The following is a 15,560-nucleotide window of genomic DNA, read 5'->3' as shown; positions in this document are numbered from 1 at the left end:
CGACTACTGGAAGTTCATGAGGTTTTTCCCAACAGACAATCTTTGGATGACATCCAGAGGGTTTTTCGTGGCTAATTTCTCAGAGGGGGGCAGCTTATCCCTTCTTCGTAGTCTGTTCTTAGTCTGGAAGTTCCGCTGAAACCTGTTCACTCTGGTGACCCTGCTGGCATTTGAAACACCAGTGACACAGCTTCCAGCATCACAGCAACACACAAGGCCCCACAGTACAACACACTGACAGACATGTTGTGGAATTAGTTACACATAGAGTCTGTTATTTAAAGATATTATTAAGGGATAATTATACTGTTTTGTTGTAATTTGGTACAGATGTATATTGACTACCTCTTTTTTATTGTTGTTAGTGTTCATTGTATTGCCTTTTAGTATCAGAATGTTTATGAAGCTGATCTTTATCTTTTGGGGCTGAAGACACTACATCTGAGAATGATGACATCAGCAAATCACTGGCTGTCACCTGTGACAAGGAGCTTCAGAGAATTCCTGCAAAGACAGAATGTCACGATAATGGCATATCCCCACCTGCTCCTTCCAGTCCTCACACCCCTCACATCCCATTTCACTAAGGGCAGGGAGGGTGAGAACAAAGCAGCAATATGCCACAGGTCAGGGATTACCTTTGTGATCCACGTGTAGGACCGCTTCTCTCATGCTATTACATTCGTATTCAGTGTTAGGGGAAAATGTTCCAGACAACCGTAGCTCTTTCAAAATCAAATAAGATGTCTATGAAATATTATGCAAACTGTTCCCCAATGCTGCATTTATGAAAATTGACTGAGTCTTCACACAAGAAAAATCAACTCAAAAGAATTTGCATCCTACTTAGATACACAGTACCAGCCCAGGTTTCTGTTTGATATTAATTCACTTGCTCTGAATTAGGTAACGGAAGGAATAGGAGTCAGAAGGATAGTTTATTACAGGAGAGTTTAAAGAGCTGCATTTAACATCTTCATCGCAACAGCAATTTAGACCAAGTGGATCCAGAAGATTTACATCCATTCCCAAAGGATGGTCCCTGGGTGGCAGCAGCAGCACCTGGAAGCTTGGTCACTTCGTGTCCCACTGGTGTCCTGAATCAGAAACCTTGGGGCAGGAACCTAACAATCTGTGTTTAGCAAACTCTCCAAGGGATTCTGATGAACACTAAAATTTGAGAGCTACTTGCCTCTCTTGGGAATGTTCTGAAGGAACGGTCTTTAACAGAAGACTTATTGCCCAGAGCATTAGATTGTGAAGGGGTCATGGAAAGCAGAGAGAACAACCTTCTTGTGGTCTTTACAGATAAGGAAAAGGATGCCCAGGGATTATCAGTGGCATCTAGGATTTAGAGCAAAATGGAGTCCAGCATCCAGGACATTAAACTGAGATCCTAGACACCAGGCATGGGCACCTACTACCATATTCATATTTGAAAGCAAGTTTTGCTTTTAATTTAAAGGGTCTCTTTGTGGAAGCACTTTCTATATTTTAATAGACTTGGATGTCTATTCTTGAAGATTCTCTCTGGGGAGGAATGTCTTATTTCTGTGAATAAATCAGTAATTTTGTGACCAGAAACATCAGACTCAACTCAGATTCACACCTGGCTGTTTTTCATAGCTCCATAGCCAGCCTGGAACCAGGAATAATGCTCTGTCTAGCACAGAAAGCTCCACCACGTGTACTCCAGCTTCTTCAATAACACTTTCAGCCCAGGGCAGTGGTAACAACACAAGTCTTAATAGTTGTGTGGTCATGGGCAAGTTACCTTATCGGTCTGTGCCTCTGTTTCTTCACCTACTTTAGGGCACTGACGGGAGAATTAAATCAGATGCTGGATATAAAGTTCTTGCCACAATGTAAATGCTCTAAAAACAAGAGGAGGCTTCAGAAAGTTCCCAGTCAACTGGAATTGAAAGATCATGGAACTTTTCCATGAACTTTTTGATGACCCCTTGTATTGGTTGCTGCTCCCACTAATAAAGGAGCAATAGTAGTAGAGTAATAACTACTAGTAGTAGTAACAGCAAACCTACAGGATGAACACTGCTTATGTATTATCCTCCACTCATAGGAGAGGCAAGGGGCTCTGGTGACACTGAGGTCTTGCGTTGGGCTGCTACCCTCAAGGTCAGTGGGACAAACTCATCAGCCTTGGGAGACAAACGAAGGTTTCTGCTGCCTTAAAGATTTACAGTCTTACTAGGTGAGGGGACCATCTACACTGTGGAGGAGGCACATGAAAGCAGACTTGGCAGGAAGCATGGCATAATGCAGGGTTCACCAGGACTTACCATAGGGGCCCCACTAAGTGAACTGAACTCTGCCTGGAAGTTGCCTGCACCCTTGGACTGAGGCCTGGGGTACTTGTATGGGAGAGGAAGCAGAGAGTGGCCATCCCAGGAATGTGGAAAAGGCAGTCACTGGACCTTGGGGGAAAGCCGCGGCTCCGTGGATGTCCAATGGAAAGGGACCCACTATCATCAAATCTGTAGGACCTCAATGTCCACCCTGCAGTGACACACAGATTGTGATCTATTGAGCATGGATCTGCACTTATAAGAATTGATGCAGGAAGGTTCCCCCTGGCATCAATCCCCTTACTTGGGGTCAATAGTGCCCAACCGAAGGAGAGAACAAACTGTGTAGGGCAAAAACTCGTGAGTTGAGGCTCAAGGTGGAATGGTACTCGCGTAGACTCCTCATACTGACAGTGTCTGGGGCGCTGGGTCCTTGGGGGAAAGCATGATGCTAATAGTGCAATCGACGGATTCCCCGGGGGTGGGGGTGACTGGCAGTGCTGTACTTCTTTGTACATATGGGTTTCTGCTTTCCTGCTGGTGTTCACTTCTTTTCCCCTTTATTTCTCTTTCTCTCTCTCTCTCTCTCTCTCTCTCTCTCTCTCTCTCTCTCTCGCTCGCTCTCTCTCTCTCTCTCTGTATGTGTGTGTTCTGGTTGTTCAGTTGCTAGTTGGCTAATGGCTGCTATTGGTGTAGTTGGTCTTACAGGGGTTTGATTTTGTCATAGTACAACCACCAAAGCAAACTCCAGACGTGCAAGCCCCAGGGACAAGCAGGTGAAAGTCTGGGCTCCTCCTTAACCCAAGCCCCAATCCAAGAACAGCTAGTTCAGATAACATGGCCCTGCTCCATACTCACCTTCATGAAATGATCACTGAAGGGTGCTACAGCCAAGTGTGGTGAAGAAAGAAAATGGTGGCTGGCTATGAATTGGAACAGTGTCTGCGGTCTTGTATTCAAACAAGCAGCCATCTTAGCAAGGAGTCAACTAAGTCCATATGGAAGAAGCATACCAGCTTGTGTGATCCAAAGATGACAGTTACAAAATTCAATTATGACAAAGAGAAAAGTATCAGAGGCTAGCGAGGACAATGGGAGCCCCAAGCCCGTCTGCAGAGGATCCAGTCAGACTGAGCCTCTGGCAGATCCCTTCTAGCCACAGGCAAGAGTCTCAAACAGTCTTACAATCAAGCAGAGACCATTTTAATCTTGATTATGCTGGATCAAACTCGAAACTTGTTAGTTGACCTCCCAATAGACACAACCTGAATTCATTCTGGGTATCTCTTACTGGTTCCATGACAGAAATTTCTTCCCAGCCTTTTTTAATTTGATGGGGATCTTTTCTCTCTTACTCATTATTTATATTTTTGTCTTTATATTATTATTATTTTATCCTTACTAACTTATTTTGATTTTGTTTTTTATTGTTTCTGTTGAGCTTCTCAGTTTGCAAAGCACAGAAGGAGTGGATGTACAGTGATACTAACCGATACAAGGGTTTATAGGGGAGGTAAGGGTAGGGGGCAAGTGAAAGGCAAGGTAAGGCAACATTGGGAGTAAGTAATGAAGGCGGAAGAGGTAAGGAACACTAGAACTGATTATGATTGGACAACTCGTTTTAAAGGGCATTTAACTACGAGAGGAGTGGAAATGTTCTAAAATTGATGTGGCAATGATTGTACATTTTCTTGATATGATTGAATGATTTGGACTGTTGAATTGTATAATATGTAAATTATGTGCCGATAAAACTATTGAAAAAAGTGATCTACAGTCCTGGAAACTCACAACAGCAACCCTATACTCTGTGCTATAGGGTCACAATGAGTCGGAATCCACTCAATGGCAGTGAGGTTGAGGATTTTTTCTTTTTTAATAAAAAAGGCACTTGAGTTACACTCAATTTACTTGGCTCTTCCAGCCATCATCATTTCTGTGGAGTATTATATTTCTGGATTCCATACACCTATGGTTATCATTCCATTTTTTAGGGCATTATCTGCCAACACACAGGAATAGGATGAGCTTAAGGTTCTCACTTTAGCAGAGGGTGAAATGGGGCCACACTCTTTGATTAATGCTGATTCTGGTTACTGTTCCTGATAATGGATGTAAGCAATTGCATGTTGCAGCTGAGAGGAGAAAGAAAACTGCTTCTGGAGTGGCCTGGGAAAAGGCCTGGCTGAATGAGATTAGCAGTATGTCAATGCCTGGTGGAAACATCTTGCCAAGGGGCCCAAGGTCAAATATGCATAAAAATGATACAGTCTAGGGGTGGAGAATATTTGGGTGAAATTTGATTATACTAAGTAACTCCCACCAAACAACTTCTCTCTGCATGGGTCTGATAAGAAGGTGGGGAAAGATACTGATAGGATTCTACCATAAGTAACTGTGAACAAGATTCCCTGCAAAGCCATCCTGATGCATATAAAATGTGCCCAATGAGAAGCAGGGGGAATGGTCTCATCACTGGCAAGAATCAGGAATAGGGCATGTCCTCTGGGCCAGCATCTGGCTTAACCATGCCTGACCTTAGGATTTGGGACTAAACTGCACCCACCACTGCATGAGACATGTCCAAACTTTCATGAGCTCTGTGGAACACAGCAATTTATAAGAGAAGTGGGAAGAGTGATGGGAGAATGGAGCCGACTATTATAAGAGTTGACTTTGGGGGCTTTTTCAACCTCCAACTCCTTGGGACACAACCAAAACTCACTGCCACTGAGTCAAGGCCAACTCACAGTGACCCCTCTGAGTTTCTGAGGCTATAACCATTTATGGGAGTAGAAAGCCCCATTTTTCTCCGGCAGAGCATATAGTGCCTTTGAACCATAGACCTTGCAGATCTCAGCCCAATTTGTAAGCACTCTGCCACAAGAGCTAGGTTGGCATTAATTCTTACAAAAGAAAGTATTATTATAGCACTTTTACTAAATGTCCAAAATATATTTCCACTAACACTGGCGATGTGTGTCTGTACTGATCTATCTCTATCACCTACTTATCTAGCTATACCTTGATGCTCAACTAACAGAGTCCTGGTGATTTCGTGGTAAAATTTCCCCACCCTCTATGTAACAGACCTTGGTTCAATTCCTAGCCAAAGCATGGCATGTGCAGTCAGTCCCTACAACCCTACCCTCATATGCAGGGGAGCCTTGCACGCTGCTATGGGGCTGAACTAAGATAGCGGTGCTTCCAGACTCAGCACAGACTAGGAAGGAGGGCCTGGGTATTCACGTCCAAAAGTCGCCAAGGAAAACCTCATGGATCACAGTGGTCTGGTCTGCAGTGGATCCTGGGAAGGTGCAGGCGCAGGCAGCATCTCCCTCCACTGGGCGTATAGTCTTCTCAAGTCCAGAGCTGACCTGATGAGAGCTCACCACAGTAACAGCAGCAAAGGCGTACTAGTGATGCACAAAAGAACAGCCAAGTGCCGTGCCTGGCAGTTCAATCTCTCACTTGCATGTCATAGGCAATATAAGCTGTGTCTTCACAAAGGATTGTAGCCCCAAATTAGTGTTGTCACAATTTTATTGAAACAAACTTTGCTGAATATATCTCCAGGGAAAAACAGCCTAATAAATATTATGCAGATAGAAGTGTCCAGAGCAGGGGTCCTCAAACTACGGCCCGCAGGCCACATGCGGTCTGCTGAGGATATTTGTCTGGCCTGCCGGGTGGTTTTGCCCCGTTTGTTTTTTTACTTCAAAATAAGATATGTGCAGTGTGCATAGGAAATTGTTCATAGTGTTTTTTTAAACTATAGTCCGGCCCTCCAACGGTCTGAGGGAGAGTGAACTGTTGCCCTGGTTAAAAAGTTTGAGGACCCCTGGTCCAGAGTTTCTAGCCTTTTAGCTTCATGTTCCTGCGGTTTTACAGATGGACTGTTAAGTTTGAAAACCCCCTGTGAGGTCTTCAAAACTAGAACCACAGGCCTCAAATTCCTTACCCGGCTGTGGAACTTGGCAGTCCGGTAAGACGCGGGTGACAGATTGTACACCGTGTAGTGGTCCAGATGTCTGCAATCCAAAAAGCTCCGAATGTCATCAACCTGATTCCTGAATCCTATGTCAACATTATCCAGAGGAAAGGACATCACTGGGAGGGGTCACAGAAAGAAAGAAAGAAAAGGGTTGAATGGGTCTGCTGTCGCTATGAGTATCAATGTAAATAATTATTTCATAAATATGAAACACTTACCAATAATTCTTGAGGTAACATAAGTAAAGTCTAAATCTCCCTTCGTGTAGCTAAAACAAACAAAGGCAGAGAAGGGCATTCATTATCATGATCCAAATATGTCAAAAGTTATCCCCCTGTCCATTGTGACCCATGAGACTTGTGCTCACGGAGGCAGACTTTACTCCCCTGAAGAGAAAAGGTCAGCCCTCCTCCTTAGACCGGTACACCCTCCGCCCCTGCGGGAGTGTTCCAACGGCCTCTTTCAATACTACTTCAGGAACAAGACCAACTCTCAGGAGAGAAAACTTTGCTTATTTATTAACACATCTTTCTATTCTCTCTTATCAACACAGAATCTCCCGAAGTGTGAGCAGCTAAGGGGCCTGGGCAGGCGTGAATGAGAAAGAACAAAGGGCACTCTCTGGCTCCCTACCAGACCCAGATGGCAACTGAAGGTGAGGGGTCATGTGCCCTTCCAGTCAAGATTGAAATGTGGATTAATATATGGGGTTTGACATTTGGATTTCTGACTCAGGATTGCTAACAAAAATTCCCTAGAACTTCCTAATAGCTACAAATCACGAACCCATGGCTTGTTGGCCGGAAGTTTCATGTGGTAGAAGGGGGAGTGGGCCTTCTCTTAAAGAAACGTCCAGAGAGCAGTAGGGTCAGGAGGAATTCCTTGGGATGGCTTCTCCTGCTTGGTTCTTCCTTGTTTCACTCAGTCCTCACAATGTCAAAAGATGCACTCTCCATCAGAGAATGAAAAGAAAGCTCAGAGGGGCAAATTGCCTTGGTTAATAAAAGACATACCGCCCTCTTGTCCTTCTTGTGTGTCTCAAATGGGTTCTGACTTGTGGGTATCACATTATGATCCAGGATATCTGATTTCAGAGCCAGGGATGGCAACCACCACACTTCAATTTACCAAGGGTTGAGTGGAGGTGCTGCTAACCAAATCAAGGCCAGTAATTCATCCCCACCAATCACCGTGAGGGAGAAAGATGATCCTACACAAATTTACAGTCTCTAACCCTACACAGTGAGAAGTGACTTAATGGCAGTGGGTTTTTTTGTTTTTTGTCTCTTTGGGCTTTTAGTTCTCTTTACTGTACTTGCAACATTTAAAGGTTTTGACTTTATGGCTTTGATGACAAGCTGCAGCCCACCAGATGCATGATCACAGCTTCATGTAATTTTATCACTTGGAGCCAGACACGGGGCTGAAGGTAACCAGATGTTTCACCTTAATTAGAAGAAGGAACATACCTGGCAACAGACTGTATGACTCTAGAAGATGTGTCTTTGAGGGTGTCTTTCAAGTTGTCCTTTAGATTACTGAAGAGCCTCCCTGCACCTCCTTTTACCATGTCAAAGAGACCGCCTCCATAGCTGGGCTCCATGTCTGGAGACGAGGCACCTGTCAACGAAAAACAGAAAAGGAGGTCAGATGGCACATACCACCATGTCAATCTTTCTTCCTTCCTAAAGTGTTGTGCAGACCATCCTTCGAAGTCTTGGACAAATATTGCTGGAAGGTACAGCCTGCTTTCAGAACTAGCAACTCTTGGGTCACAGCAGCGCTCAAGTCCACAGAGTGTCAGGCGCAAAAACTGTCAGAGTGGTACCATCCAATAACGCAGCCGCACTATCGGCAAGGTCAGCAGTTCAACACTACCAGGTGTTCCCAGGGAGAAAGATGAGGCTTTGGACTCCCATAAAGATTTACAAGTCTGAAATCCACAAGGCAGTTCTACTCAGTCCTATGGGGTAGCTACGTGTCAGAATCCACTCAATGGCAGTGAGTTTGGTTTTGGAGTTTTGAGCCAAGGTGTCAAGGGAGTTCTTGAAATGGTGTCAATCTGAATGGAGACACACTGGACGTATGAAATACACACTAGATTTCAAAGGTTTAGTGCAAGTCTTTGAAATTGAGTATAAGAGAACTCAATCATTTTCTACATTGATTATATGTTGAAATGAAAATCCTTTTAGGTATATTTAGTTCAATAAGTTACGTTGTTAAAATTTTGAATTACATGTGTGGACTGCATCATACTTCTCTTGCACAGTGCTGTGCTAGAGAGACTGAGGAGGAACAGCACTGGGGTAATCTGCCCCCAAATCTGGAACTGGCTGTATTAGAAGACCCTCAAGCCATTAGTCAGCTTCCATCATGGGCATCTTCTGAAGGACCTTCCAAGAGCTGTAAGGTCTGAAGATGTGTGGATATTCCTGGTTATTTGTAAAGTCAAGTTCTCCCTCCTTAACCAGAAACAAACAGAAGCCACCCAAACCCACTGCCACTGAGTTACTTCCAGCTCATAGTGACCCCGGGGGACAAAGCAGAACTGCACCATAGTGTTTCAAAGACTGACACCTCTACAGAAGCAGATGGCCGCTTCCTTCTACAAAGCGCCGATAGGCTTGAACCATGGACCTTTCAGTTCACAGCCAAGTACTTAGCCACTGCATCATGGGGACTCTTCATGACAGCATCATAAAGGTGAACTTTCTGGACCCTGGTGTTTTGAAGAAGCCATGTGACTAGCTCTAGTTCAGGGCTTCTCAACCAAGGCTCTGCTGACATGTTGGACCAGATACTTCCTTGTTGTGGGCAGGGGTGATAGTGAGGGGAGATGCTGTCCTGTGCCTTATAGGCTGTTTAACAACCTTCCTCACTTGTACCCTTAGATACCAGTACATGCCCCATGCCCTCCGCCTCAGGTTGTATTGGCCAAAAATATAGCTGGATATTGTTACTGTCACCTATGGAGCAAAATCACCCTCAGGTATAAATCACAGCTCTAGTCTATGCTATGCAAAAGGAAGTGTTGTTTGTGTGTCACTTCCAGGCTAGAGTATTTAATTAGGAGCCAAAGATTCTCCCAACTTGCTCACTCCCTCTTGCTCTCTCTTTCTCCCTTGGAAACCAGAGAGGATCGAGATGGAGGCCACTCTGCCTGGGACTCCTGGGTCCTGGAGTGAGGACCTACGGCACAGAGACCCCAGCTGACCTGTCATGGATATGCAGCGTGCATAGGGTTTAATTCTTACTGTGCATTTGAAGCTATCAATATTTGGGGAATTGTAGCTCCCACAGCAAAACCGGATCTAGAGAGACTGATACAGGAAGGAAGGAAGAATCTATGAAGAGAAGGCTAATAGTACGATGGCCTAGCTGTCCAAACCATTACAACTGCTCTCACCTGGGTTCTGGCCTAGGCTTCTTATTCCCCCTAGCTAGGTCACCTTGGGATGTCACAGCCTTTCTAAGCCTCTGCCTTCCTGTCAAGCAAATGGGTATAAAAAAACAATGCCTGCCTCATAGAAAAGATTAAATGAGTTTATGTAGAGCTTTTAGCATAGTACCCAATATATTTAGAGATCAACAGATGGTAGCTATACTATTATTATTATATGCCACACCCAGAAATTCTTATGCTGATGCTATTTTTCCATCACTATTAACTTTGAACTATCTAAGCAGAAACAGAACTGTATGATTTAAAATCAGGAGCTGAGCATCGGGGTTTTGCTCGTTCACCACCCTATTTCATTTGCACGCCAGGGGAACAACTCTTACTATTTCATTTGCACACTGAGGAAACAATCCTTACTATTTCACTTGTACACCGGGGGAACAATCCTTACTATTCCACTTGCACGCCGGGGGAACAATCCTGACTATTTCACTTGGACACCAGGGGAACAATCCTCACTATTTCACTTGCACTCCGGGGGAACAATCCTTGCTATTTCATTTGCACGCCGGAGGAACAATCCTTACTATTTCACTTGCACTCCGGGGGAACAATCCTTACTATTTCACTTGGACACCAGGGGAACAATCCTTACTATTTCACTTGCACACCGGAGGAACAATCCTTACTATTTCACTTGCACTCCGGGGGAACAATCCTTACTATTTCACTTGCACACCGGGGGAACAATCCTTACTATTTCACTTGCACTCCGGGGGAACAATCCTTACTATTTCACTTGCACTCCGGGGGAACAATCCTTACTATTTCATTTGCACGCCCAGGAAACAACCCAAGAAGGTGGACTATAAGAAGATTGCAGCATCAGTTTATAGGAAGGCTCATTAACAACCTTTGATGTGTCCATGACACAACCTGGTTTCTGAAAGTAAGGAGGACTTGAAGCATTTGTCGATGAAAATCAGAGACTACAGCTCTCAGAATGGATTGCAAATCCAAATAAAGAAATTAAAAATCCTCCCAACTGGGCCAAGAGACAGTATCATGACAAATGGAGAAAAGACTGGAGGTGTCCAGAATTTCATCTGGTTTAAGTCCATCATCAATGCTCATAGAAGCAGCAGTCAAGAAATCCAATGCTAAATTGTATTTGGAAAATCTGTTGCACACGACATCTTTGAAATGCTGAAGAGCAAGGACATCACGCTAAGGACTATGGTGTGCCCACCCTACATGCCACGCTATTTTAAATCACACCACAGCCTGTGAAAGTTGAATAATAGATAAGAAGACTGCAGAAGAATTGAACTTGAATTATGGGGCTGGTGAAAATATTGAAAGTACTGTGGTCTGCCAGAAGAACAACAAACCTGTCTTGGAAGAAGTACAACCAGAATGTTCCATAGAAGCAAGGATGAACCGCTGAAGCCAAAGCGGGTGAACAAGCAAATGTGGTGAAGAAAGCTGATGGTGCCCGGCTATCAAAAGAGATAGCATCTGGAGTCTTACAGGCTTGAAGATAAACAAGCGGCCATCTAGCTCAGAAGCAACAAAGCCCACATGGAAGAACACACCAGCCTGTGTGATCACGTGGTTCCAAAGGGATCAGTTATCAGGCATCAAAGAACAAAAAAATCATATCATTGAGTACATACCTCCATGATACGATCGCCGAGGACAAACGGGTGCATAAGCAAATGTGGCAAAGAAAGCTAATGGTGCCCAGCTATCAAAAGAGATAGTGTCTGGGGTCTTAAAGGCTTGAAGGTAAACAAGCGGCCATCTAGCTCAGAAGCAACAAAGCCCACATGGACGAAGCATAACAGCCTGTGCGATCACGAGGTGTTGAAGGGATCAGGTATAAGGCATCATCAAAAAAAAAATCTTACCATAGTGAATGAAGGGCTAAGTGCAGAGTGGAGACTCAAAGCCCATTTGTTGGCCACTGGAGATCCCCTCACAGAGGGGTCTAGGGGAGGAGATGAGTCAGTCAGAGTGCGATGTAGCACCCATGAAGAATACAGCTTTCCTCCAGTACCTAAATGCTTCCCCTCCCCCGCCCCCCCAACTATCATGATCCGAATTCTACCTTGAAAGTCTGGATAGAGCAGAGGATGTACACTGGTGCAGATAGAAGCTGGAGGCACAGGGAATCCAGGGTGGATGATACCTTCAGGACCAGGGGTGTGAGGGGTGATACTGGGAGGGTAGAGGGTGAGTGGGTTGGAAAGGGGGAACTGATTACAAGGATCTACATGTGACCTCCTCCCCGGGGGAAGGACAACAGAAAAGGGGGTGAAGGGAGAAGCCAAACAGGGCAAGATATGAAAAAATAATAATTTATAAATTATCAAGGGCTGATGAGGGAGGGGGGCGCGGGGAGGGAGGGGGAAAAAGAGGACTTGATGCAAAGGGCTTAAGTGGAGAGCAAATGCCTTGAAAATGATGAGGGCAAAGAATGTACAGATGTGCTTTATACAATTGATGTATGTATAGATTGTGATAAGAGTTGTATGAGTCTCTAAGAAAACTTTTTTTTTTTTTTTAAAGAAGAAGAAGCAAGGATGGCGAGACTTTGCCTTATCTACATTGGAGATGTTATCAGGAGAGACCAGGCCCTGGCAAAGGACAGCATGCTTGGTAATGTTGAAGGTCAGTGAAAAGGAAGACCGCAGTGAGATGGACTGACACCGTTAACTACAACCTTGGGCTCAGTCTGACAAGTGTGAGCATGGCCCAGGACCAGGCAGTGTTTCATTAGCTTATGTATAAGGTCGCTACGGGTAGGAACAGATTTAGTGGCACCCACAGCCACAACATGGTTTTGTAGCCTCATCATTAGAGCTAGTGATACTGACATAAGGCTTAATTAGAAATTACAAAGAATAATAAATACTGGTGAATACACAAATAGGACACGTGGAGAAACAGTAATGTCTCCCAGTTACTGCGCTCTCAAGTATACCAGGAACTCTGCTTGGACCCTTATGATAGTCTAAATTCATATAGGAAATTTACATGGTGGGGGGGAGAATGTTTATTATCCCCCATGTTACAGATGAAGAAAAGGTGGTTAACGGAAGGGAAGCAACTCACATAAGATCCTATAGCAAACAAACTGTAGAGCCAACGATTCAAATCTAAATCTATTTAATTCCAAGGCCTATGCCACTTGCACCATTTTACATTATTTTCACAGCTCTGTATCGGATTACACGTCTAAGAGAAGTAATCAGTGTGGTCCTTAACGACCTTACACACAGTTACTCTCTTCCTATACCTTGCTCTCCTCCACCTCCACCTGCATACCTTTCATCTCATCAACCATGCACTCTCACCTGTCAGACCAGTCTAATCCATCTCAGCATGTAGGTGGCCACGCCTCCACCCCCCACTGGGTCAAATGCTAGCAACTGTCTGATAATGGCCCCAAATCTGAGACTGCTCTCCTGGACTCGGTTTCCTTACGACGCAGGGCACATCACATTGACATGAGGTATAACACCATAACCACACGCACTGCCATCTAGTCGATGCTGACTCACAGCGACCCGATAGGACAGGGTAGAACTGCCCCGGAGAGTTGCTGAGAGGGCAACTGTTTGTGGGAGTAGCTAGCTCTGTCTTTTCCCATGGAATGGCTGGTGGCTACGAACTGCAGACATTGCGGATTGCAGCCCAATGCATAACACAATGGCACGAGGGCTCCCTGAAACAGGTTATAGCACGTCTAACTTGAGATGAAACAAACGTGTAGAATAGGATACACTCCATATTGTGCCTACTTTTTAAATAAATCCATTTTGAATAAAGCCTTAACCACAGCTATCAAGTCAGGGACAGGCTTCCAAGCCTATAACTCTTTATGAGAGCTGACAGCCTCATCTTACTCCCACAGAGAGTGTGGTGGGTTTAAAGTGCTGACTTTGTAGTTGACGACCAAACAACTGATCCATAGTGCCATGAGATTCTTCTATGAATAAAGAATAATCTGGCCTAAAACATCTCCCACTTCCCCATCGCTATCCCTTATTGTCACGTCGGTCAGAACACCCTGATACATCAATGTTCTACCTGGTGACACCATACTGCTTATGGAGACCTCTCTCTGACTCTCAATTTCACACCAGAGCAGAACTCCAAAGCACCGACCCAGTGAAAGATATAAATACCTTTGGTTATCTAAAATAAAAATAAAAAATCAGATCTTCACCATCGCTCAAGCTGTGCCCTGTATTCATTAGCACCTTGGAATGCTGAAGAGACCAGAGCAGTCTGCCAGCGTCCATCTGTAACCTTCCTACCCCCAAATTATCTGTCACACTAGTCAGGACACAGAAAAGAGAAGAGGAACACTGCTGGTTCTTGTAAGTATTCTAGCTCTTAAAAAAAAGTTATGCTGACATAGAATTCATGGACCATACAATTCAATAGCTTAAATAGACTTTTAAAGTTGGACAATCATCACCACAATCCATTTTAGAACATATTCTTTATGCTTGTACCCAATATAATTAGTGTCTCATTAATCCTCAAGCTCCCCCGCCATAACCCTAAGGAACTATGAATCTAGTTACCGTCTCAATAGATTCACTCATCCTGAATTTCATATAAAGAAAATCACACAACAATCCCAAACAATGATAACAAAATAAAACATATAAAAACCTCAATCCAAGTGAAAGAAGATAACAGAAACTAGAACAAGTAAAAAAACAGGACAAGAAGGAACACAAATAACATGTTAAATTTTAACCTAACAAGACAGCAGTAATCCACTTTCCAAAATGATCTGTGTGCTGAAGGCAAGGCTATTCGCATTTGTTTGAAGAAGCTCAATAGAGGCTTTATCCACGGGAGGACTCTGCAAGTGAAACTTGTGCTTTCACCACCATCCATAGCCTTCTGCAAACCGGGTGCTCAGAATTTAAGCTCTAATGCAATTCCTTCCTCTGAACTTAGATTTTATTACTTACAATTCCTAGATCACATGGGTTGGTGTGCTTCTTCATGTGGACTGAGCTGACACCTCACTCATAGTGATTATCGGTGATCAATTCATAACGGCAAGTATTGAGAAGGGTCACTTATAAGAACTACTTGTTCATAGATTAGATTTTATGGTTAAATGCATGCTCAAAATCCATACATATATCTAAAGGATATATATATATATGCATATATATATATATGACATTACGTAACAGTCATGACAGCATGGAGATTTAACCCTAGGTCTGGCTAGATCCAGTGGCTCAGCTCTTACCCACCTCTCCTGCCTTCTTTCATGAATGGCTTTGCTTGTCATGCTCCCATTCTTCCATCTCACTTTGTTCCTCCACCCTAGGACTCAGTACTCTGATTTATATTAAAATTATTTTTGAAAGGTCCCATCCCGCCCCCTCCATCAACCCCTAGATCACGGAGCTTCAGTCACGGGGACCATGTCTCATGCTTCTTGAACAACGCCCTGGTGGCGTAGTGGTAGCACGCTGGGGCTGCTAAATGCAAGGCCGGCAATTCAAAACCACCACCCACTCCGCAGGAGAAAGGTAAAGAATCACAGTCTCGGAAACTCGCAGGGGCAGTTCTACCCAGCCCTAAAGGATTGCTAGGAGTTGGCAGCAATGTGATGGCAGTGAGTTTGGTTTTAGTTTTGTATGATCTTAGCACAGTGCCTGGTACAAGGTAAACCAAAAACCAAATTCTGCTGTCAAGTCAACTCAGACTCATAAAAACCTTACAGGGCAGAGTAGAACTGCCCCCTTTGGTTTTCAGAAGCTGTAAACCTTTTTAGGAAGAGAAAGCCTCCTCTTTCTCCTGAAGATCAGCTCAT

At 44.2% G+C, this 15,560-nt stretch overlaps 1 protein-coding gene across 2 annotated transcripts in view; it reads right to left on the bottom strand.

The window, feature by feature from the left end:
- The window catches only part of DNAJC6 (DnaJ heat shock protein family (Hsp40) member C6), a 191,160-nt gene that overhangs the window by 45,326 nt on the left and 130,274 nt on the right, over positions 1 to 15,560 (bottom strand). For both annotated transcript variants that reach the window (XM_075557188.1, XM_075557190.1), the window contains exons 2-4: positions 7,770 to 7,920; positions 6,519 to 6,568; positions 6,268 to 6,416 (exon numbers count right to left, since the gene is read on the bottom strand). In XM_075557188.1, coding sequence (XP_075413303.1) covers positions 6,268 to 6,416; positions 6,519 to 6,568; positions 7,770 to 7,920 — 350 coding nt within the window. The remainder of the gene's footprint in view (positions 1 to 6,267; positions 6,417 to 6,518; positions 6,569 to 7,769; positions 7,921 to 15,560) is intronic.

Source organism: Tenrec ecaudatus, chromosome 1 (genome assembly GCF_050624435.1).
Source record: "Tenrec ecaudatus isolate mTenEca1 chromosome 1, mTenEca1.hap1, whole genome shotgun sequence".
NCBI lineage: Eukaryota > Metazoa > Chordata > Mammalia > Afrosoricida > Tenrecidae > Tenrec > Tenrec ecaudatus.
Note: the sequence above shows the minus strand (reverse complement) of the source record. Positions and strands in the feature narration are given on the sequence as shown.